General features: G+C 38.2%; 1 protein-coding gene across 3 annotated transcripts; it reads right to left on the bottom strand.

Moving 5' to 3' along the window:
* Positions 1 to 928: 928 nt before the first annotated feature.
* AMTN (amelotin) lies at positions 929 to 26035 on the bottom strand. Of its 3 annotated transcripts, none has more exons than XM_039351056.1 (10): positions 25979 to 26035; positions 17479 to 17547; positions 14461 to 14505; positions 12697 to 12753; positions 10168 to 10245; positions 8421 to 8477; positions 6026 to 6121; positions 5067 to 5102; positions 3202 to 3228; positions 929 to 2347 (listed from the first exon to the last, which is right to left on the bottom strand). In XM_039351056.1, the coding sequence occupies exons 2-10, from the start codon at positions 17530 to 17532 to the stop codon at positions 1913 to 1915; spliced, it is 885 nt and encodes a 294-aa protein (XP_039206990.1). In that variant the 5' UTR covers positions 17533 to 17547; positions 25979 to 26035; the 3' UTR covers positions 929 to 1912. The 3 variants fall into 3 exon arrangements, with proteins under 3 accessions (XP_039206990.1, XP_039206991.1, XP_039206992.1); XM_039351057.1 differs by lacking the exon at positions 25979 to 26035 and adding an exon at positions 22153 to 22187; XM_039351058.1 differs by lacking the exon at positions 3202 to 3228.

Raw genomic sequence — 26035 nt, 5'->3', positions numbered from 1 at the left:
GAACACCATTAAAGATGGCCTTTTATATGAGAGTGGAGGAGGGAGAAAGGGAGAAAGGAATGTAAGCTTTATAGACTGCTTATGGTACCCATCCAATTTTGCTTGAGGAAGTTGAGTTTGAGTTTAGGATCACCCAAATAAAAATACAGTATCAAAGGAAGATTAATTCAAAGCTTCGGCTGACAAGGATATAGGATGCACAGTAACTGTATATGTGATATTCTGTGACCAATGCCAGAATATAGAGAATTGCCCCAATAAGTCTAACATTGTTTTACAATTTCCACAGCAGATATTGTGGGCCAATGCATCTGAAATTACCAAGGCCAAGTGTTCTGCCTTGACTTTATTATATTTTGCCATTCTATAGCCATGGGTGGTGTAGTCCAGAGTCTGTGTCTCAAGCCCAGCAGATATGTTTGCTAGGATATGATGGTCAGCTGACATTGTCACAGATCTTGGCACAAATTTCATGTTAGGAATTGTAACAAAACTGTGACTATGTTGTATTGTAATATTGTTATATTGTAATAATGTATGTAATAATGTATGTTCCACAACTTGGGGTGCTGAATATGTCAAGAGCCCCATTGCGTGGCTTTATTGGTAACGGTCAAGTATCTCAGCTATTATGTATATTTATTTTGGATGTTTTTATTGTTTGTTATTGTTTTTAAATGTTTCCTTCTTTAATTGTAATCTATTTTTTGAACTGTAAGCCACCCAGGGACACTGATTTAAGTGGGAAGCTATAAAAATTGAATAAATAAGTAAATAAACAAATACATAAATAAAAACATATATACACAGAGTGACCTTGGTGCCAAGTGTCTGTGCTGTACTATCATAAGATAAATAGTTCAGGGGAAAAGTGTAATGAATATAACCATAAATGGGAATCAAACAGAAAATTCAAAGACATTGGAACTGCATTGGAAAATACCTTTATTGATATAATGTTCATAATGCATTGCCAGCAAAAATGTAAAATATATAGCATGGCACAATTAGATTCTCAAAGGAAAAAAAAAACAGAAAATTGATGGCATGTTATCCCCCAGTCAGATCAAGCCACAGAATATAATGAAGTGATTGAACTAACAACCTCTAATTATTTGATGATCTTAATAAAATTCATTTCACATGGCAATCTTTTCTTTCTTTTCTAATAAGATATTATGGTACATAAAGTTTTGTTCCAGGTTATATATCCAGCTAGAAAAATAATCATATAGCTCAGATAAACTATACTAAATCCATTTGATTTGGGGGAAGGCGGAATATAATCTCTCTCCCTGCCATTGAAATTGTCAAATTCCCTACTATGGAATTTGCCCAGAAGTTAAAAAAAAAAAAAAAAGAGGCAGCTAGAATTAAAACAGTAGTGGGAATGCACAAAGAAGAAGCACGTTGAAATATTGAGATGAACTCCAATACTCATCATGATCTGGAAAGAGGTTGGGAAGCTTAGGAGGATACGCTATTTGCTATTCATATTTTTTAAATGATGCCACATCCTCTTTCACGCATGTCTGGAGCAGACAGTTCTGCCTTTGTGCTATTATATGTTTTTAAAAACCATGCAGGTTCAGGCAGTTAGTATATAGTATCTGAAAGATGCTAGTGTGAAGAAAACTAGTTTATAGCAATGGGTATGTAGAGTACTAAACTGGCCAGATGTGTTACTAAGGAATAAATGTGAAGCTAGGAAACCTTTTCTCATAAAATAACAATTCCAGATTATTAAGATCTGACACTGGAATTATATACCTGCTGTAGTTGTTTTGGATGTCTGATCTGGAAACGCCCACATCTTTTAAAGAAATCATGTTGTATTTCTTAAAGGCAAAATTAAAAAAAAACTTTCTTGCCACTTCTAGCCCGAACTGAAGAGTTGCTGTCACCCCCTCTGTCAGGGCACATTCAGAGGCTTACTAGCCACAGTGTTCATTGGTATGGGGCTGTCTCCTCTCACAGGTGATTGAGAGAGATTATGAGGACTCTGCATATTACCCATATCGAATTTTACAAGAGAGGTGGGTGGTTCCCGAAGCTCACTTGGTTCCATATTGATGTCGGCAGTGGGTTCCACAAACATGTCACTTGTCCCGGCGTTTGGCTGTCTGAAACCAGAGGGAGTCGGGTACAACTCTCCTGGAATCTCACTCAGTCCATCAGTGGCTGTGGGGAAGACCTTCTGGATACCTGCTGCTGTGCCTTCAGGATTGGCCTGGCCCACTGGAAGAAGTCCATCTTGACCTTCAGGAGGGGGCTCAGCTTGGCCTGAAGGGAACATAGCTCCTTGCATGCCAGGAAGGAGAAGCCCAGTGAAGAACTGTGAAGGTGACTGCCAAGGCAAAAAGAAAGTAAGAGAATGTGTATCAAAAAGTTAAAGGATCTCATGGAGCACTTTGGACATTATAGAGAAAGAAAGAGGAGAAAAGAATGAACAGAGAGAAAGTGTAGAGTAATATTTCTTGTTTTCAACTCCTCCATAAAAAAAATTCAAGGAATTCAGCATCTCCCTCTTCCCCTGGTGAAATCTGAAAAGCCAAATTCTGGAAAATGGAATCCTGGATTCCATAGCCTATCCATATTTTGAACTTTAGCCCTACTTGTTAGAGGACAACAATCCTATTGAAAACATTTTCCACTCAAAGGGCTTCCCAATCTAAATGCAAATTCTCAAGACAGAGAACCATGTAAGGGCAAAGCAAGACCCTGAAATGTATAGAACAAATCTTGTTCATGTATAGTATTTTTAAATGACCAGCCAAAGTCATAGCAATTGTTTCTAGATTTACACCCTTATATCTAAATTAGCTTCTGTAAAATTGTATACAGATCTTTTGTCTTCCTGTTTTGTCCCGTCAAACTGTAGTATAAACTCTAAAGCAGACTAGGGAGGGAGGGAGAGAGGGAGGAAGGAAGGAAGGAAGGAAGGAAGGAAGGAAGGAAGGAAGGAAGGAAGGAAGGAAGGAAGGAAGGAAGGAAGGCCTAATTTTTTTTGATAAGAACCCAAATGAAATATCTTGGCCTCACCAATGAGAATTGGTGAGGCCTTTGGTCCCCCTAATGGCATTTTGTCTGACCCTGTGAAGAAGCTGTAAATCTATCACATAGTCTGGATGGTTTAGAATTGGGCTAGTTGATGATTCTGAAGATCCTATGAAGATAGAAATATGTTAGTAAATTATTTACCATTTCCTCAGAGCTGAGCACTGCACCCTAGAACACCAATCAGAAAATGCGGGTTTGAGGGAGCAGAATGGAATAAATAAACATTAAAGGCATGAAACAATTATTTCCAAAAAGTTTATAAAATAGTGGTGGTGGTGGTGGTGGTGATGGTGGTGATGATGATGATGATGATGATGATGATGATGATGATGATGATGCTATAGTCTTATTAGGGTTGATACAGGGGTGTCCATAGTGTTCCAAAATCTGCAGGATTATGGGCATGGAATAGTGATCAAAGCTCCACACCTTTAATAATGAAGCCCACCATCCTGCAGATCGTCACACACATACTTTCAATAAGACCTTTGTGATAGGCTAGGTCTGGAAACAGGCACTACAAAAATACACAACTTTATTATTCTATGGAATAATGACAGGATATTGAAAGCCTGACAGTTTGTTTCTCTCCATTTGCATACTAAACATAATCAAGACAGGGCAAGCTTGATCTATTTCCTCATCACTTGCTATCCATTGCACAAGCTCATATTTTGAATGGGATTTTCCTTTTCCAAGGCCATGGATGTTCCCCTTCCCATGGATGTTGTTGTGTGTGAGAGAGCAATCTGGGGTTACACACAATGCTCCCACAATTACATCTTAAGAACATCACAGAGTGAGTAGGCTAAAAGTTTTGGTCCTTTTGTTGGATTTTGGCTTATTTGTATTTTTCTAAGAAGGCAATAGCACTAACATATATATTGCTTCACAGGGCTTTACACCCCTCTCTAAGTGGTTTACAGATTGCCCCCAACAATCTGGGACTTCATTTTGCCAACCTCAGAAGGATGGAAGAGTGAATCAACCTTGAGCAGGTGAGGATCGAACTTCTGACAGCCAGCAGAATTAGCCTGCAATACTGCAGTCTAATCACTGCACCACCAGGGCTCGTATGTAAAAGATGTGCCTTCTAAACTTCTAAAACACTTTTTCCATAAAACCCTTTAAACCCCTACCTCCCACAAAAGGGGCAATTACCTGCATAATTGAGGACCCTCTGGAAGTGCTCTGTGGCCCTTAAGAGTCCAAATACCTTTCCTAAAAGAACCTCAATCCTCTTATTTTTACCAAAAAAAAAAATTGGTTTTGGTAGTACTAAATCACCGTTGTGATTTCACGAGATTAGTCAGAAGAGCACAAACAAATGTTAGTCCAGTACTGCTTTGAAGTGGATTAGTGAAAGATAGATAAATCCATTTCCTGTGAAGTGGATTTCACTTCAGTCAAGCCTGTTAGCAACACTATTAGTGGTGCCCCAGTTCCTCATTTTTTAACAGAGTCCAGACCCTCCTGGAAGAGGATGCTCTGCCAGATACGATGCTGAAGAAAAGATTATCTTCCCAAGTGTGTTTCACACCTGGTAGGAATGTGGGAGAAAGTGTTGTTTTATATTAAGCCAGCCCACTGTTCCATTTCATTCAGTCCCATTACGATCAAAAAGCTGGTTGCTTCAGATGTTTCAGAGAGATTGTTTTCCTAGACCTGCTTGCAGATGCTAGGAGACCTTGCGCACGCAAAGCACATAACGGCAAGAATGTCTGGACAGCCAATGATCAGGATCACAATTGGATCATGTTTCCTCCATTGGAAAAGGGTTGAATCAAATGATCTTTAAGGAAAACAGATTTATCCCTAATTTATTCATACCCACTTCAGGCAATGGACATTTCCAATAAATGATTGAACAAGCACTGCTGTTCCAGGGAAAACAAGGTAGACATCCACTTCAAAAACAAAACAACAAAAAAAAAACTATTCATTATACAAAAAAAAAAAAAAAAGAGCCTGAAAATCTCAAACAGACTTTCTGTCTCACTTCTTACCTGTGGTCCCATCTGTGTAACTATAATTGGCAGCATCTGCAAGACAAGTAGTAATAATTGCATGTATGTTATGCCTTTAGTTAACTACAAGTAAGACTGAAGGAGGAATTGGCTTTTGCGTTAGTTTGTCTTCTAGCTATTTAGCTATTCAGTATTTGTAAAACATGCTCCTATTCTGACCTTGTAATCCTTTGGATCATTAGACAACCTTTTTTTAGATTCACTTTATGTTACACTTTCCACAAACATATTTAAGTTGACAAAATCAATGCAGGCATTATGACAATTCTGCTTGGACTCTCTTCTCATAATGCTAGTGTAATGCTAATTCTCTTGCAGCTCAACCTTGTGTGAAGCAGCTGGTACTATTCTTCACTGGTTATACCAGGGTGAAGCTTTCTCCAATCAGGTGCCCTCCAATTTGTCTGACTCCAATTGCTATCAGCTCCAGCCATCACTGGGGGGAAATGAGCATAGGAAATCAGTTTGCAACGAAGGCTGCCTAGATGCAACCTTCCCAATATTTAGAGATGTTAAACTACGACTCCCAATATCTCTTTAATCGTGCTATCTGGAGCAGATGGGAACTAGACTTCAGAGTTATTTTGGAAGGTCATTGCCTATTTTCTTCCTTTAATGTTTCTCTCCTACCACCATTATTTGTCTTTCTGTAAGTTTAACTCTCTGAAACAATGTACTGTATTTAATATTAAACTGTTATGCAGAGTAATAGTGTGTGAATATACACCACATATAGACACAGATGATCACAGAAGCTGATTTAAGGGAACTAAGAAGTTGTTTATGTTTACTATCCAATGTCTATGTCTGGAATGTGAGTATATTTGCTTCCTAAGGATGCTGAATTAGTTAGGTTTCAACATGGAGAAAGATGAACGGTGGAAACAGATGAGAATATTAGCCAGCCTGGATTCTTAGAGGAGTTGTAAAATACTTACTGCTTGCCCTGGCGGGAGCTGCTGTGGTACAGTCATTCCCCCACCAAATATAGGCAATGTCTGCATTGTGGATAATATTTGTAGGAGAGTAGAAAGCTGCATGGAAAGTGAATTAGAAAATGATTAGAAAGAAATACAGAAAGAAAGAAAGTGACTTCCTTTGCATTGGGTGACATGATTAAAATAGTCAACAAAGATAATACTTATTCTTTGTTTCTAGTGTCAAATATAGCACAAGAGGACAACAGTTTTACCACCATGCTCCTGAGCAAGATGTGTAGTGCTTCCCACTCACTCATGTCACTGATGTTTCAAATGTCAGGCAAAGCTCTAGGATTTTGGCACCAAAGTTAAGGATCACAGCCCTTTGGCTGTTCTGCAACATCTGAAGACTTGCATATTTTACCAACAAAACAGGGCAAGAACCCTGTGATCTTCCAGATGTTTCTAGATTCACATTCTAAACCATCCCTGACAATAAATCCTGGTGGCTGAAGATGGGGGCTGTTGGGGTACAGGTGGAAAAAAAATGCCACTTTTATGAAAGTGCTATTTAAAAGCCAACCACAGTTGGGTACTAAATGGGAAACTAGAAAAAGCCCCCCCCCCCAATTCATTTATATTTTCCCAGTTGGCTGGCTCATTATAAAATGTCCATCTTTTGCTCTGGCAATCCACCTAGATCTTGTGAATGATTCCAGTTGTGTATTCTAACATCATCATGGCTGCTCTTTTAACTACTTTTTTCAACTCCTGTGGAAATATATTGCTTCCAGTGTTCTACTTGTATTTTTGTTATTGCCTTTCTTATATCAGAATCCCCTTATCTATGTTTACAGGATTTATTGATTGATTTCTCCCTTATTAGCATTCATTGACTGATTATATGCCATTACGTCAGTGTTTATTCTTAGCAACCACATCAATAGATTTTCTCCAGGAGGATCTGTCCCCAACCTGGTTCTTCAGGCCTTTTATAAGCATTATGAACATTATAATTACTCAATTAAATTTATTAAAATTATATTATTAAAATTATTATGAAGCAAATCGGAACTGAATATACAGTTTCTAAAGCAATAGAACAGGAAGGGTCCTGCATAAAAATTCATCCTGAATGCCATCTGAGATGCAATTTTATAAATCGGGCATAATCACAAAGGCATCCTTTTGTCTTCTCACCTTCAAAAGTGTCAAAACGGAGAGTGGGGGCTTCTGTTTTGACTCTAAGAAGGCAAGAGGCTTAAGGTAAAAAGAAACACGACAATGTTTCTTGCCTCTTCTGGATTTTATTTACTGTTTTTATGCTTTTAATATGTTATTGAACACCACTCAGAGATGGCTGGTTCTTAAATATAATAGATAGGTGATAGGTAGATAAACAGACAGACAGACACAATGTTTATAGGCAGGTTGGTCCCAGACCTTTGCAAATTATAATCCTTTCAATTGTCCATAGGAAGCAGTGCAGATACAAAACAGAACCACACATTCCACAGAGTGAAAACCCAATATTACTTGGATTTCCAAAGATGACAGTGGGGAAAATAGTTCCCTTATTCAAACATCTCCTCTTTATTGAAAATCCATTGCATGCTGGATGGTGCCTATGAGAAGGATCCTATAAAAAGCTCCACGGGTTACAAAAATACATACTGCCTGAGCTCTCATAAACACTGAAGAGATTCTCCATCATGTTGTAGTAATTGCCACGTTCTACAGTCCCAATTGCTGGCTAAGTACTTCTCAGAGCATCTATTATTAGATATTGCTAAAGACTCTTCTCTGCTTGTGGCGCTCAGTTTTTCTTTAAGAAGTGATCCTATCCTGATTTTCTTGTCAAGAGGGTTATAGTTCTTTGATTTGCAGAAGCAGTAAGAAAACAGCAGCATCCTGCAATGTGCCAAAATGATGGTGGATGCACAAAGCTGGTGAATTTAGAACCAGCCCTCTCATAGAGAATTTCGCTAATACTGAAAAGAAAAAAAAACCATTCTGATTTTTTTAAAAAAAGATACTAAAAGCAAAATGCTCCAGAATCTTATTTTTCCTTTCCTCTCCTCTCCTCTCCTCTCCTCTCCTCTCCCCTCCCCTCCCCTTCCCTCTCTCCCCACCTGCCTGCATCACTCAAGACAGACTTAATATAACAAGACTATATCAAGGGGAAGTAACATTCTCATGAAGAAATGAAAATGGCTGACCCATTGCCAAGAAAGATTATATGTAGGGCTATCAGATCTGGGTTACAAAAGTCTATATGACCATTAGCAGCAGAAATTTATCTTTTGATGCCATCCAGTTGTTGGGATGTTTGCAGCCCAGATCTGCCAGTCATCTGATATATGAAACAAAGCATGTATGATGGTACCCTTGCTTAGTGCAGAAAATAACTTACATAATTCATATCTATTGGGAACACCTGATTCTGTGGTGGGCTGAAGACAGGAAAGTTCTGTAATGCAAAGAATGGATGAGTTTTTAAAGCTGATTCTTGCAAGAGTTTTAATGCAATTCTGTACATCGCTATTCAGTTCAGTAGCTGCTTCTAGCAACCTAAGCCTAAAGGCATAAAATAATAATTGCTAGACCAGGCATTAGTGCAACAGTTCTTCATATTTGCAGTTTAATGTTCAGGGACAGAAAGGATATCTGCAGAGTAATATCTGGCAAATGAATTACAGATAGTTTTTCACACAATAATTTAAATCCTTCATCAGAATCAGACTGCTGTAAGTTAGCTGCCTGCTAAGATACATAATTACTTGCAGATTTTCTTGTACTGGAGCTGTTTACCATACACCTATACATTTAAGCTTGGAGGACAGCTCCTTTTGATGGAAAATTATCTGTAATATTCACAAAATAGTAATGGATTTTTTTTACCTTTAGACTTTAGAAAATTCTCCACTGAATTATAAATAACATCTTTTGATTTGCTGTGACAACCATAGCCTTGTGATGCCTAATGAAATATGAGGAATTGCCACTGATTGTTGTGCTACCATTCTTATATTCAGCCTGCCATCCCCCACCCTTTTGTATAGCAGAGAGGGAAAGATCTGATGCACTTGATCAGTTTTATAAACAGTATTTTTAGTCCAGTTCATTTTTCTGCTGTCAATTTAACAGAACTGATAGCAACAAGAAGCAAGAAGAAAAGTATATTTAACAGTTTCCCTCAGCTTTCCTCTATGATGTAGGCAGCAGAAATCTTTCTATGCATTCAAACATAGCAGTAATGGAGAAATTTAATCTATACACTAGTTGTTCCTGCTATATCTTTTTTTTCATTCTCTATTTCAAACCAGACATCAATGGCAGTGGCAAACCTACGACATGTGTGTCGAAGGTGACATGCCACCTTTTGGCTGTCTCGCCTGCATTCACTAGTACCTGACAACAATTATTCTTGAAAGCATGCCCTATTCTCACACAATTTTCAGAGGCTGTGGAACCTCTGTTGGGTGTGCTCTCATATAGCCTCTGGAGTCTCTGAAAATCATAGGAGAACAGGCTGGGCTTTTGCACAGTTTTTGGAGACTGCAGAGTCCGTGAAAGATCATTCTCCAAAGCCCTTCAAGGACAAAGGCCTCATGCAATCCAGAGAAGCCTGGGGTAGGCTGCAAGGGCCTATCAACAGGGGAAAAAAACCCACAGCCTGAAAGTAAACAGTGCATAGCAGATCCTGGGCAATGCTGAGCCACAGAGACAATCATGTCTTGAGGAATTGTGTTAGATGGGCTGAAGTTGAGACCTGGGCCTCTACTTAAGGTCCAGCCTCTGCATTGCTGCCAAGTGCAGGGTGGCCTAGATGGGGAAAATTAAAAAAAGGTTTCTTTTTTTTTATTCAGCAGGATGTATATGACACACTAGCAGAATCAAATTAGGCATTTTCAGAATTTTTGTCATGCCAAACCCGAAAATTCATCAGCAATGATCAATGAAGTTCTGACTTTCTAGATTTCAGCCCATGTCTAACTAAGAAGAGGATTTTAGCTGGGCAGAGCCCAGACAGCAGAGGACGGATGCTGAGTTTTGGCTTTCTCTTTCAGTGCTATTCAAAAGATAGTGTCAATGAACAAAGTGATGGCATATTATTATTATTATTATTATTATTATTATTATTATTATTATTATCTTACCACATTTGGAGGCTGATTTCCTGGTAGGCTTGGATCTGGAACCAGCTTTGCTGGAGGCTGCACAGCTCTTTGCCGGGACTACAATTTAGAAAGGAATACGATGAATACTTTTCTTTGTTAGATATATACTTTGTCTTCAGAACTCAAAGCAACATACATTGAACTTTGTTTTCCGGTTTTATTCCCTCAGCAATAATCTTGCCAGGAAAGTTGGGTTCAGAGATGGTGAAAGGCCCAAAATGAACAATGGAAATTCTATAGCTAAAAGTGGACTAGAACTTTTATCTTCCTGAATTTTATCCAACATCTTAACTACCATACCATGCTTGGTTAGAAACTCTTTGGATATTCAAGCTTTTACCGCAAATACAATTTGTAGCAAATACAAAAGAGGGGGAGAGCATATTCCATGAATATTCTCAAGGAAAGTTTGCAGATTGAGACTGTGTAACTCTAGCCTTCCTGTTCCCAGTGAATTTCTCCCTTTGGCACAATAGAAAATGCTTGGGACACAGAGGCATCCTTTGCAACTGGAGAGTCCTTTGGCTTGGACGTCATCTCCATTTGCAAACAGCAGAAGTGGGAGAGGTTGAGAGAAGCTCAAAGATGGTTTCGGCAAATGTAAACTACATTGTAGGCAATGAGGAATTGGCCTTCTCAAGCTCCTCTTCCTCCAACTGTTCTTCTGTTGTTTTTCTAAGCGTTTCATAACATACCTGTTTCATTTGGAATCAGGCTTTGCTTCTATTAGTGCTTATAAGACCTTTTGCTATCTTAGATTCTAGACCAGGAGTCTCCAACCTTAGCAACTTTAAGACTTGTGGACTTCAACTCTCAGAATTCCTCAGCCAGCATGGCTGGCTGGGGAATTCTGGGAGTTGAAGTCCACAACTCTTAAAGTTGCCAAGCTTGAACACCCTTTTCTAGGCTAAACTGATTTTCATAGAGGGTTATTTGACTGCCCCAACTCTCCTAGACAGCATTTCTTTATTTTGGAAGATGGAACTAAGCTCTGCCTTAGACAACATGGCTTTCAATTCAGTAGGGATCCAATCTAGAATTAAAATCCCATACTTTTTATTTTATTATTTTTTTATGCTGCCCATCTCCCCTAAGGTACTCCGGGTGGCTTACAGGTTATAAAATAAATTAAAAAAATAATTAAAATTTATTAAAATATTAAAATTATGCAGATTAAAATGTTCAGACTATACAAAAATTAAAACTAAGAGGCACAGGGATGAGATCTTCTTTTACCCTATCTACCGTTTCCAGTGGTGAGTGTCTCCCTTGGGGTCCCAGGCCAACCAGCAAAGTTTTAATACCCTTCTGGAAGGCCAAAAGGGCAGGAGCAGTTTTCATCTCCGGTGGTAGAGTGTCCCACACAGATGGGGCCACGGCAGAAAAGGCTCTTCTCCTTGACTCCACCTGTCAGAATTCCTTACCAGAAGAGGTTCTGTAGCAGGCCTCCTCTGCTGGCACAAGTGGGACAGGCTAGTCCCATTGAGGATTCCCATGTTAACCTGCATAGTGGACTGTTCCCTCCTGTTACAGGATGGGAGGGTGGTGGGCAGCTCTTTACCTCAACACATTACCTCATAAACTTTCCAGGTATCTCAAAAGAAGTTTCTTTTTGAGGGGATCTAACGCCCTGCCTCTTATGCATGGGGGCTCAGTGACTTAAAAGATACTGGAGAAGGTCTGTGTTCCAGTGATTCAAATTGTACCACTGCGTGACAGAGTAAGTTCCCATCACTTGTCTCAGCTCCTGCCAATCTAGCAGTTCAAAAGCATGTAAATGCAAGTAGATAAATAGGTACCACTTTGGTGGGAAGGTTCCGTGTTTCACTGCATACTCTGCACTGTGGCATGACGTCATGCTGGCCACATGATCATGGAAATGTCTTCTGACAGTGCTGGCTCATCGGCTTAGAAACGGAGTTGAGCACTGCCCTCTAATGTCGGCTATTGACTGGTGAAGTAAAATCTGCAGAGACTCCTTTATCTTACCTTGCCTGCTGCTCGGAGAGAAATGTGATCTCAACTTGGCGTGCCCTTGTAGATTAGGGGATATTGAGTCCCTTTTTCCATTTTTATTATTTAAAATGTCAAATAGTTCTGGCTAGTCTCCGAAACAGAAAATCTTCCATGTTTTAACTGCTATACTCTATGAAACACACAGGAAAGCAGTAAGTTCTGCATGACTGCTATTGTCATTACATTGGGTTTTTTTAAAACTATTACCTAACAAACATATAAATTTATTTTCTTCAAGCCAGCAATAAGATTAATCAGTAGCTACTTGCTAATTTTATCTATTTTTTGTGTTGTTTTTATCTTTTTGTTTCCTATTTCACTTTGTTTTTATTATGTGTATTATTTTTTTCAGAATGCATTATTTGGCTTCATATCATAAACAGAATTGTTATTTTATAGCACTACATATCAGAACAATTGCAGAGCAAGACAGTTAAAATGTGACCTTTTTTTACCAATGTGTTTCCATTAAGAGAAATAAAATGGCAATACCTGAGCTTGCTGTGGAGTATTACCGACGGCTATATACCTTTGCAACAGGCGTAATATCTGGCAAATGAATCACAGATAGTTTTTCACAAAATAATTTAAATCCTTCATCATAATCAGTCTGCTGTAAGTGAGCTGCCTACTAAGATATATAAGTATTTGCAGATTTTCTTGGGCTGGAGCTGTTTACTATGTACATATATACTTAAGCTTGCAGGACAGTTCCGTTTGATGGGAAATTATCTATAATGTTCACAGAATAGTAGTGGAATTTTTTTTGGGGGGGGGACTTTTTGACTTTAGAAAATTGTCCACTGAATTATAAATACCATCATAGAATACGAACAGCCTGATTAAAAAAAAATCTTAAACAACTACAGTTTTGATCAGTACCTTTGATTACACAGAATTTTCAACAGCAATTATAACAAATAAACTAAGTATTTTTTGCCAGGAAGTGAAAAAAAAATCCTGAAGTTCTACATATGCTTATTCTGGCTGCAGTTTTGCTCACCAGCTGCTTACATTCCAGGAACAGCTATGGGATTAATGCTGGAAGTCTAAAATTACTCCATTGAACATATAAAGATTTGCTTTGAGTAAACATGCCAAAGACAGCACCGTACATCAGTCTTTCTCAATATGACACATTCCACCTGTGTGGGCCTCTAATTCCAAAACCTCCCCAACCAAAATGCTCATTGCAGTACTGATTTAACTGCAGGTTTGGAAAGTTGCCGTTCACAACATCTGGAGATTGCCACCTTGGAGAAGACTAGATTGCAGTCACTATTATTTCTTTTTAAACCTTTCTTTCTTCTTGCCCTTCCATGAATAGAAAAGACTATTTCTAAAAACAAAAAAAAGGAAAAGGTGGAAATAATGGAAAGTAATGCCATGTCAGGAGCCAGCTCTATCGTAAGATAAATTGAACCAGAGAGTAGTGACATGGCTTTATATGAACTGGTGGAGAATTGGTGAGCAGTACAAGGATCTGGTCCATGGGCCCTTATGTTCATGTGGGGTAAGTCCCATTGAAATAAGTGTATTGTTACACTGACATATACTCCCTTCTACTGCACTTCAAGATTACCCCGAACTTCTGAATAGATGACACACTTTGGTAATTTGTGAGAACGTTGATAAAAAATTCTATGGAAATATTCTGCCCGAGCCACCAGATTGTCCTGGACTCATTTTGGCTTTTTTGTGGCTCCCTCCATTCCCAATTCATCTGCTTCAGACGGTATACTGTAAAGCATACTTGTGGACTTCAACTCCCAGAATTCCCCAGCCAACCATGCTGGCTTGGGAATTCTGGGAGTTGAGGCCCACAGGTCTTAAAGTTGGCAAGGTTGGGGACCCCTGCTATAAAGGGGAAGCAGGGATCCACACAGGTGCAGTAGGGAAAATCCTTGGCAGAATTTTATCAATTCATCTTCTAGCTTTGGATTATTCTCTTGGTTCCTCCAGAGCACTGATTTAATGCTCAGCTTTGATTCTGAAGAAAAGATGCCAGGTCTGAGGAGGTTATCCATTGTTCTTTTGTTTGGCCAATAACGAGAGACAAGGTGAGCTGGAGCAGGGAAGGTGGCTAAGGAAATTAGCAGCTCAAACCAAAACCTAGAGACCTCATAATAATGTGTCAACATTTTCTAGATAATTAAACAATTCAGAACATGCAATGAACATGCAAACACACACTGCTTTGGCAACAAAACAGGCCTGCAGCCTCCCTGCCCCTTGCTGTCACCCAATTATATTTACTTCTTTGCTGCTGCTTGTAGCCAGAATCCTACCAACATGGTTGATCTGAGGAGAAAGAACATAAATTTTAATTTTATCATTATTGTTATCCAACTTTATCATTATGATTGTTATTATTAAATGAAGCACACCAATATGTCTTAATCTTATGCAATTTGGTCTCACTCTAAGTCATTATTCAAGCTAAGATTTGCTGCGGTACTTCTTACAAACAATCCTCCTAACACCTACAGTATAGCATGGCCTATATCACCTATGAGGAACAATACTACACCTTCCTCACAGATATGTCCAAGGATAGGGAGCAACAAAATAAGGCTTCCATTAACAACCACCCCAGTGAAATCAAGCAGAGAAGTCAAACCTCACTTGCATTCTGTCAGTGCAAAAAAATTATGATATGCATTGTTTACCAGGCACTTCCTTATACATGTAAGTACTCTGGGGTGTTATTTGCACACTCCCAGCAATATTAAGCTTGTATTGGTTACCAGAGAAACATTAACATAACAAATGATTCATTTCTCATTGAGTATCCATTCCTTTTCTGGTGGTTCTTTAAAAGCACAGGGGTAAAACAGAATCATAGAGTATTAACTATTCACAGCTTTCCTCAACTTTTAAATTACCAACACATGGCCAAAACATTTAAATATAGTACCAAGAATTGGGATTTCCTACCTACACTAAGACAATCACAAGTTTGAAAGACCCCAGAAATTCATGACCAGAGAGACTCTTTGCTCCCACCAATCTTCAGATTATTTTCCTACAATATTTCTCAGGAAAGGTACTAAAGTGTATTGCTGTAAGAGGCAAGATAGTTTTCTAATCAATGTTCTTTCCCAAGACCAGTCCCTATTTTATTTTCATCTATTTATTTCAGTTACATTTGATCACACAGGAGCTGCTAAGAACCAACTCTGCTTCTCATTGCCTAGCTTTACATAGCCACAGAGATGGGAGACATTTTGGAGGTCAGCTTAAGGTGACCTTACAAAGCTTTTATTTTTCTTTGAGAAAAGAAAACTATGGGATACTGATGTAACCCTATCAATATATAGAATAAAGAAAGTCAAGACTCCTGGGAGTTTGAGTTTTGCTCAACTTCTGATAACTTATATGGACTCAAATGTTTGATGTTTTCTCAGCATAATATGGACATTGTCTGCAATTGATTTATTTTATCACTAACCCTTTCCTCTCCCTTTGTGTCTCTCCTTTTCTCTTTTCTTTTTACTTTCTTTCTGCTTCACTCTAGCTTCCCCTTCCTTGTTTATAGTTCAGCTTAACATTATGTATTTTAGTTCTAGTTCACACTTCACTGTGCGCTTGTAACAGGGTCAATGTTCACTATATAGGTATCGGTAACTTCCTTAAACGATGTTAAATAAATTGTTTCTTAACCTCACCCAGCCCTTCAAGGATTTTTTTTTTAATTTCACAGTCTTGCCTCCAGGGCACTTAAAATATTAAGGGGAAGGAAGGGAGGGCCAGATTGTTGCTCTGATTCAGTCTCCCTTTAACCTCTCATCTTCTCTTTATTCCTCTCTCCCCCCCCCCAATTCTATTGCTACAAAATAAAAATGCAAGAAGTATATCCTAGAACACTGAAATCATTTAGGACATAGAATACAGTTGGAAAGGGACCCTGGAGGTCTTCTAGTCCAACCCTGCTCAAACAGAAGACCCTATACCATTTCAGGCAAATGATTGTCCAGTCTCTCTTTGAAAGCCTCCAGTGATGGAGCACCCAGAACTTCTGAAGACATTTTTGTTCTCATTTTCCATTCAGCAAGCAGAATATCTTATTACTTTCAATCCCTGAACATGTACATAAGCCCATGCACAGACATGTACAAATAGTGGAGTAGTTTCATTGTTTAGATACTTCCCAATGCACCAGACCTCTCACATGTCTAAGGGATCCAGTTGACTATAAGAGTGTAATTTCCACACCTCTCTTTCAAAAGAGAAGGTGGGGGATGTTTTTATACATTTTTTAACCCAAGTGGTTTAGATTGTGCCAATATATATATATATATTGCCTGCAGACAAGCTATCTGAAAAACAAACTGAAAGAGAAACAACTGCAAATTTGCTCCTCCAAACATCATCAAGAAACCACAAAATCTTGAAAAAGCTTAAAATTCAGCACATGCCTTGCCCCCAACTCTCCTTTCTACAACAATGTACAATAAAGGTTCTAGAAAGAGTACAGAGAAAAGCAACAAAGATGATAGGGGACTGGAGGCTAAAACATATAAGGAACGGTTGCTGGAATTGGGTGTGTCTAGTTTAATGAATTTGATAGCAGTGTTCCAATATCTGAGGGGCTGTCACAAAGAAGAGGGAGTCAAGCTATTCTCCAAAGCACCTGAAGGCAGGACAAGAAACAACGGATGGAAAATAATCAAGGAGAGAAGCAACCTAGAACTAAGGAGAAACTTCCTGACATTTAGAACAATTAACCAGTGGAACAACCTGCCTCCAGAAGCGGTGAATGCTCCAACACTGGAAGTTTTTTAAAAAAGACTGGACAGCCATTTGTTTCCTGCCTGAGCAGGGGTTTGGACTAGATGACCTCCAAGGTCCCTTCCAACATTATTATTATTATTATTATTATTATTATTATTATTATTAAAGATATTTGTAGCTCTGTCCCTCAGATGTGTGGAGAAGAGAAATAGCCCAGAATAGCCTTCAGAAAACAAATTCCATTTAGAAATGTTTGTCATTGGACATTTTTCACAGCTATCAATACATAAAATTTTGCTCCCTAAAAAGAATAGGTAAGATCAGATAAAGAACAAAATTACTTTACACAAATTAAAACCCCAAATTTTGAAAAATAGGGAGGGATTTGGTGCTTATACAAATTTAGATTTACAGAGAACAAGTCTGCTTGGCATTAGGGTGAAACTTGGTTCTATGCTTTATGAAGCATATAATATACTTTCAGCTTGCTGAGAAGGTACATCACCAAAACAAACGTGAAAAAATTTAAAGGCAACTTACTGGTATGGAGAATGTCAGCCCCAAAAGAGAAAGAAGCAAAATTATAATCTTCATATTTCAAGTTGGTACCTGTTTGAAGAAATCAGAAATATGTTTTTTTTCCTCGTATCTTATAAGCATCATTATTCACAATTATCAACCTTGACATTTCAAGCATCTCTTACCCCACAATTCTCTTGCAGATGTAAACAGAACAGTTTGATGTCTAGAGTTTCCTCAAAGCTCTTCCTTCAGTAGCTGTAACCCTTCTGAGTGGTATCTGTCCCCTTGCATGAATTTAAACTCCTATTCAGGTGGGTAGTCATCAGAGCAGAACCCACAGGTGATAATTTGTGTATCGCGCAGTACCCAACATCTTATTATCAGTAAGTATCATTATGTCACAGAATGTCTGTGGTCATGGAGGCTTTTTTTCTTTCTGAGATAGAATGGCATAATATATAGAATGGGCTTAAACAAAATCAGGCCCACTTTTTTTCAGGGTCAGAGTAGATGAACAATAGTATGATTTGTAGTCCAAAAGTATCTTGCAGGTACCAGGATCTCAGACTAGATCAGACAGGAACAGAAGGCAACAAGTTAAAGATGGCCATCCTATCACAGTTTAAATATTTCAATGTCTGATCACATACATAACTATTCTTTTTGAGCATCTAGTTTGGACTCCAAAAGGGATCTTTTTGAGATGGTTTTCTCACATCCTTCCAACTTTATCACAAACATGCTTCACTAACCAAGTTTAAATTCAAAGTCCTCGTGATGTTGGCTTTCCTTGCTTCATCCCTAGTTCACAGCTGAAGCAGCTTGAAATTCTCTTTAGCTGTTCCAATTTTAAAGAAGAGCTTTCCCCCTTCTCCTGACACTATTGTTGTTGTGGACATTAGGATCCTTCATCAACCATGTAACTAATGATGTGTTCAAAGGCTGGAATCCTCCTACCCCCTATTGGCCATTTTAGGCTGGAGAAGCATATCTTCCCCTATCCAGCTCCTGGAAATTGTTCCCCATGACTTTTTGGTTTAGGCTACAGGACTGAGCTCATATCTTATTTCCACAAAAGCAGCTGCCCACATAATGATTGACTGGCTCTTCTAATGTGATTGTCTTAGTATTCTTTTGAAAGATGCTTTAAAATATGGGTTCAGCATTCTTTCTTTTGAAAAAGTGCTAGCCCTATGCTGCACAGAAGGTCAATCTAAACTGGGGGAAAGGGTTGGATTTTGCCAGCTATGGATATGAAATGTAGTTTTCACAAGACCAATTTCCTCAGGTCATTACCAAGTCAAGGAACAAATGAAATTGGATTTCCTACCCAAATAGAATTGCTTCTAACTCTTTCCATGGAGTGTGTAGGAGAGGTGAATGCAATGCTGATCACTGTTTTATAAACAGAACTTCTACTCAGAATTTGCTGGAATTCTTTCACAATGGCGTCTTACTTTTCTTCAACAAATTACTTTTTAAAGGTTCTGAGATTATTACTGTGCTGTTTAATTAGTAGCAGACTAGCATGCTAAAGAAAAGCCAGACTGAGTGTTGCTATTTCTGTCATCAGTGATGAATTACTTCTGCTGAGAAGCTTTTTTGCATAGCTATATTTTTATTGGTTTCATTACTTGGGAATGGCTGTGACATCTTTGCCTACTTTGTTTTGCCCATTACACAGGCTATTTCTAGATGTATGTACAGTATTTATTTATTTATTTATTTATTTATTTATTTATTGGATTTATGTGTGCCCTCCATTTCATTTGGAAGTAACTTTGGCCAGTTTACAAACATTACTGCCAGCATCAGCCATTAGATACTGCCAGCCATGGCCATTCACAACCAATATTACCACAGAGTGTAACTTTGTTATTTACTTAGGGTTATATGCTGCAATTCTATGCAGCATACATTCCAATTTATTTTATTTATTGCATTTATTTGCCGCCTGCCCATCTTTAGTAAATGGGTTAAAATACAGCCTATCTCAAAATAAATAAACCATCACTTATTGTGAAATCTCCTATTTCAGATCAGTGTTCAAGGAAATAACCAGGTTTTAATGGCTTTCTAATATACCAACAGAGTTGCTGCTGGTCTAATGCTATTCTCCATAAGCAATGAAAACAGCCTCTTATATAGAACTATGTTTAGAGTAGAGAGGTTACAGCTTGTTGTAAGGTTCCATGTCAAACTGTACATCGCATCATGACCAGCTGTAAGCTGATGGCATATACCGGTCCAGTATCTGGGAGGTTTTTTTTTAAATATAAACTTTGCTACTGTTTAATGGTTAGACATTGGTATTTGAACATAAATCTTTTTAACATTTATATTTTATTGTGTTCTACTAATCTAGATGAAATGTGTATGTGTATATATATATATATATATATATATATATATATATATATATATATATTTCTAACCCATTGGTCTACATGCTGTTCCTGCCTTCCGTCATCCATTCCTGTCAATCTTTTTTCCTCTGTTTTCCCTCCACCTTCAGGTATGCATAGTGCCTCATCCTTCTGCTCCGTCTGCCCACAGCCGGTGGGGATGCCTATAGCTTGCTCTTAGGCTCAGCCCCTCTTGTCCTTGTTAGCCTTATTTCCCCCAATTTCCTTTCACACCTGGCTGTGCATGCACATGACCGTGTCCCATCTCTCTGCCCCGTCTGTCTACGGTCAATTGGACTATCCGCCGGCTCCTCTCCAAGTCCAACCTCCTCCCTTTTTTATCCCTTTCCTCCTCCTTCTCCCTCTTGGCTATCCTATCTTGTTTGGTATCCCTGTCCTACGTGTTTTGGGTCATATGGTCAGGTCTTGCATTCCCAATGCCCCCTCATTGTCACCTCCCCCCTGCTGACATTGATCCAAGTGCACCTCCAGCTTTACACACTCCGTCCTTACCAACCCTGTTGCTTCCAATTCCCCCAACATATCCTACCACCCCATACTGTCTGTCCGTGGTCAGCTGGTCTGCTCGCTAATCCACCCCCAGATTCCTCCCTTCTCCTCCTTGTTGCCCCCATCCTTCCTAATGTTGCTGTCGGAGGTTTGCCCCTCCCTCTCCCTCAGTTGTCACCCTAGACTGCGTGTCCGGATCCAGTAGCATCAACCATTCACCATGCTCACTTCCTCTCTCCTTTTCACCCCATCCATCTATCTGTGGTTCCAATATTTCACCATCCATCCCTATCATCCCTATTCCCTCCAAATCCTTTCTTTGCCTAGCCATGCGATGACTGCCTTCCCCGGTTCTGGTTCTGCCTCTGGTAAGCGCCATCTGCATCCTGACTTGCTCCTCATGTATTTTTAATGTCTGGTATGCCGGGGGCAATTCTATGCATCGATTGATTGAATCCATGTTGGAGAGCCAGGCCTCCTTCAGCAGTCCATGTATGCTATGTCATACACTAAATAAATAAATAAATGCTTATTGGTGGTCAATCCTTCTTGCTTTACTCTGTATGCCTACTTCATGCCTGCTAGACTAACAGGTTGCAAATGTGAAGAAAGGGTATGGGCAAAGGAAGAAAGAGCTCCTTACAACCCCTCCTATCCATCTGTTACCACCTGTCAGTTTTGCAATTCATATAAGTTTAGCACTCTTTCAAAAGTGTGCTAAATTCTTATTCAGAAAGTGACTGGAGCAACCTATCCTTCAGGCAGCTTGAGAAATGGTGAAATTGTTTATCCCAAGTAGTTTACCTATAGCCTCCACTTCTGTCCCATCACACTTTAAAATAAGTCAGGGGTGTCAAACTTGCAACATCATATGATGTTTCCATTGCCGGCAATGGGGTGGGTGCAGTTTTGGCATGATACATCTGGCCCGTGGCCAGCAGTTTGACATCCCTGAAGTAAGTGATCGGTACGTAACAGAGAGGGGTCCATGGGAATCTATCCCTTTCCGTAACTTATTCTGCAATAAAACTCTAAGGACAACACTATTTGCCAGCCTTGTTCTTGAGACAGAACAAAGCTTGATAGTAGAGCAGGAAGATAATATGTGAATGCAGCCAACTGACTGTGTTCTTGAAGCAAACATAGATGTTCATCTATGAATATCTACTTCAGTTATTCTACATCAAGGAAGCTTCAGCATGGATTTTTAGCTGGATAAGATACTACATAAATTCTTCAACTGTGTTCCCTTTTCTAAGATTGCATGTGATGTTTTGTAACAATTATCTCATTTTTATATTAACATAATAAACATTTTACTGGATTGTTTTATATCCCTCTATGATTTCTGCCCTTCTTGGAATCTTTTAATAGCAACTTTTTGTTGCTTTACTTGAACTAAATTCTATTTTAACCTTTGGCTTGTAAATAGTATCCCAGTCTTCTGAGTTTATTTAGCTAAAGAATGGCCAAATATTTGGTGCAGTTGTTTCATTATTTGCTGGAGTAGAGGCCGTGTATACTATCTATATATGTCTATGTCACAAGACAAGCATGGACAACAAAATCATATGAGTTACAATCATCCACTTTTTCATTCTTCATCTTCTCCTAGCAAACTTAGATAGAATGGATGGGTGGGTGGGTGGTAGGAGAATGAAAACAAGGAAACTTCCCCTTGATTAACCTATTCACACATTCCTGGTTTCCCACTGTGGGAAACTGACAATTTTGAGCACAATCGCTTGGAAGACAGAGAAAACCTCATCTCACTTACTTTAAGCTTGTCTCACCTCTGCTCAGCATTGCTACTTTCTTTTGCTAATGAGTTGATCAAGTTGGGGAAAGGAAGGTAAATATTGAGAAATCAGTGAAGTATTTTTCCTTTTTTCCCCATTTATAGAAACGAAAGATCTTTTATCCCGCTTATCAGTTGGCTGGCGGGAAAAGCAGGTTAGAGGCCCATGGTTCCATAGTCCACACTTTTTGTGACTGAAAACAACATGAGATTTGCAATCCAGGAACTGCCATTGGCAAGATGGACAAAATAATAAATGTAATTTCTGGTTTAGCATTCAGTCTTGAATAGTCAGGTTATTCATTTTTAATTCTTCTTGCCTTCTTACCTTTACCTCTACATCTTTCTTAGTCTTAATGTACCTTCCTATCACCACTACCCCCCCCCCCCCCGCAAAAGGACTGTTTTAACAAGTTCTTTCTTGTATCAATCCCACACCTAATCCAATAATTCGGTAAGTGGCCATCCCATTAAAATTAATGGTTATGCAGGGCTAAATTGTCTTTGAGACTATAAAACAAAATTATAATAGAGATGAATGCAGCATCAGCAACATAGAAAGCATGGTTAATTTTTTTATGATAATAGAGTGGGAAATGACAGCTCCAACTAATGGTGTATAATTTCACTTCTCCACCTATTCTGTAGAGTGCAAAGAAACAATTGTTTCCCTTCTAGGCTAAGAACTGCATGTAATAAATGAATTATTCTGTAGATTTGTACAGTAAGCAAAAGCACAATTCATAACAGACTTAGCGTAACTATATATAATGGTAAAAACCAATCAACACATCTGATTCACAAGGTACTCCTAATCCCCTACTGATCTCTGAAAATAGTTTTAGTACTGTTTTGAGCTTCCTTTCCTGTATGTCTAATGACTACCAAAATAACTCCAAATCCATCTTGACGCAGGGCCCAGTCATCAAAATCAGTCTGTCTGAAATCAAGAAAATTCGTGTTGCACTGGTGAGAACAGACCATGTATTGAGAAAACAAGGTGTTAGCCATCCCAATAGGGAAAAAAATTGTTTAGAAACTGTTTGAAGCTGTGACAGTCTCATCCTCCTCTTGCCAGGTTGCTCTATGTCCACCCATAGTTTTTCCAAATTCATTTTACTCTCTGTTCCACATAAGGTGGTTCGGCTGTTCAATAGATAGGATTTGGAAGTATTGTTTCTAGATAAAGAGTCTGTTCAGTCTCACACATACAACGTAGGATGGTAAGTGAGATAGAATTTTTCTTCAGTCCCAAAGATGTTTTTTCAAAAGGCAACTGGACTTTGTTTTTCCTTGAAGACGTTTTGCTTCTCATCCAAGAAGTTCCTTCAGTTCTAAATGAATGGTGGATAATGGAAGGATTTATATTTCATGCTGTCATCTGGGCCTTAGCACTCTTTCTGAGAGTCATTGAGGCCACTTGGAGGATTATCTGTGCTCTTGGGGACACCTGAATAGTGCAAATAGGTGTGGAACCTTCTTGGAACTGTTGAAAACTGCTATTTTTTGTTTGTTTGTTTGTTTGTTTTGGTATTATACTCTGGTACTCTGGGTGCTGTATTGCATAATCAAGAAACGACTGTATATAAATAAATGCCAGCAACATGAAAAGGTCATGGCATATAAAATTTCTCCATCTGTAGGCACTATTCAAATGACTTTTGTAAAAAAAAAGGGGGGGGGATTTCATATGCCACCAAAGTAGGACAAGAGTAAACAATCTCCCTCAAGAATAAGAGTAAGCTATACTCTCAAGCAGTAATTGTGGCCTCTACACCTCTTTCTTAATTTTACACTCTATTTTTCACCAGACTTCAATATCAAGAAACCGATCAATGAAAACAAATCAGCTAAATTATTTGTATCTAAGAATTTGGAATAAACTTATAAATATGACCTTCAGAAATATTTTTTTTAATTGAAAATTTTTAAGTTTTACAAAACAATTCCCTTCCCCGAACCCTCCCAACCCTCCCCTACCCTCCCCCGACCTTCCCAGAGCTGAATACAGGCTTAATTAAAAATTTTTTAAAAAAATCTTAAGACACATATAAACAATAAGCAAATCTAAATACATTAATTAAACAAATTATAAGATAGTTAACAACAATATATATATATAAAAAATACCAGAAGGAAGGAAAAAAGAAACAGAAAAAGAAGAAATCAAATAAGAAGAAAAATAAAAAGAAAATTAAAAAGAAATGTCTATAAAATATCTTAAATTTTAAATATAAATTATTCAAAAACTAAGTAGTATTTTTTATATCCAACTTATATTGTATGAAATCTATCCATTTTTTCCATACCAGAAAATACTTCTCTTGCGATTGATCTTTCAAGAAAGCCGAAATCTTTGCCATTTCCGCCAAATAAGAAACTTTAAGAAACCACTCTTGCAAAGTAGGCAAAGATTCCTTCTTCCAACATTGTCCTACTAACAACCTGGCCGCTGTGATTAAATTTAACATCAATATAGTCTCTTTACTATCATAATCAGAAACAATACATAACAAAAACAATTGTGGGATAAATTTTACCCTTCTTCTAAAAATTCTTTGGATATTCCACCATATCTTAATCCAAAAAGCTTTTATATTTTTACATGACCACCAGATATGATAATAAGTAGCATCTAAACATCCACATCTCCAACATTTAGGCTGCAAGTCAGGATACATACGAGACATTTTTTGTGAATCAAGGTGCCATCTATAAAACATTTTATAAAAATTTTCCCTTAAATTTTGGGCTTGTGTAAATTTAACATTCCTCACCCAAATAATTTCTCAGGTATCTAATAGAACCGGTTCATCAAAATTTTGTGCCCATTTAACCATACATTCTTTAACTAATTCTGCTTCTGAATCCAGTTCTACTAACACCCCATAAATTCTCTTAATATGAGTTTGTCTTTGATCTTTTATTTGTTTTAACAAATTCTCATCTTCTCTAAGCAAACCCACATTACGATCTATCTTCCACCTCTCCACTATTTGTCTATAATGAAACCATGAATAAATAATATTTCTTCAGAAATATTTTTAATCAGTTTCTTTTTAAAATTGTGATTTCTTCTTTTGAAATGGATTCAAAATAAGGTCAGGGCATGTATGTGTGCATGCACATATGTATGTGTGTGCCAATGTTTATGAACTTGAAACAGTTTTGTTTTAGATTTTAAAAATACGTAGTGACAAAAGACTGTATAATATATCTTCTCTTGTCTGCTAAAGTTTTTATGCTTCTTATAGATTTCTAGGAAGTATCTAGTTGACCACTGCCGAAGGTAGAATATTCACTTATTCATCCATTGATTAAATATGAATTTATACCTTTTTCTTTTTGCTCTGACCTCATCCATTTTCCTTCTTTTATCACACCTACTTTGTTCTGCCCCCACCCAGTTCTTAAATGTCACCAAGCAAGAAAGATGGTGCTGCTGCAGATGCTATATCAGGAAATAGGTTTATGACTTGTGGCTTAGTTGTATGTGAGCTATTGGCAATTCTAGCATGGAATGTAAGAAGGATAGCTTCTTAGACATTATGAGTGGGAAATGTATTATATGTTTTAAGAAGACATGTTTGTGCAGAAGCAATGAATCTCTTTCTCTAAACACGTTTTATTAGAAAACAGGATTCTCAGAGGTATGCATAACCACAAAGGTGATGATGTGCCATTTATTTATGAGACTTATATACCGCTTTAAGTGCAAGCACTCTCTAAGGGGTGTACACCAGTAAGCAATGTATATATATATATTTACATTGTCCCCAACAATCTGGGTCCTCATTTTACCTACCCCGAAAGGATGGAAGGCTGAGTCAACCTTGAGCCGGTGAGATTTGAACCGCTGACC

The sequence above is a fragment of the Crotalus tigris genome, unplaced genomic scaffold (genome assembly GCF_016545835.1).
Source record: "Crotalus tigris isolate CLP2741 ecotype Arizona unplaced genomic scaffold, ASM1654583v1 scf7180000018368.3068619, whole genome shotgun sequence".
NCBI lineage: Eukaryota > Metazoa > Chordata > Lepidosauria > Squamata > Viperidae > Crotalus > Crotalus tigris.
The sequence above is the reverse complement of the archived record's forward strand: the minus strand, read 5'-3'. Positions and strand labels throughout refer to the sequence as shown.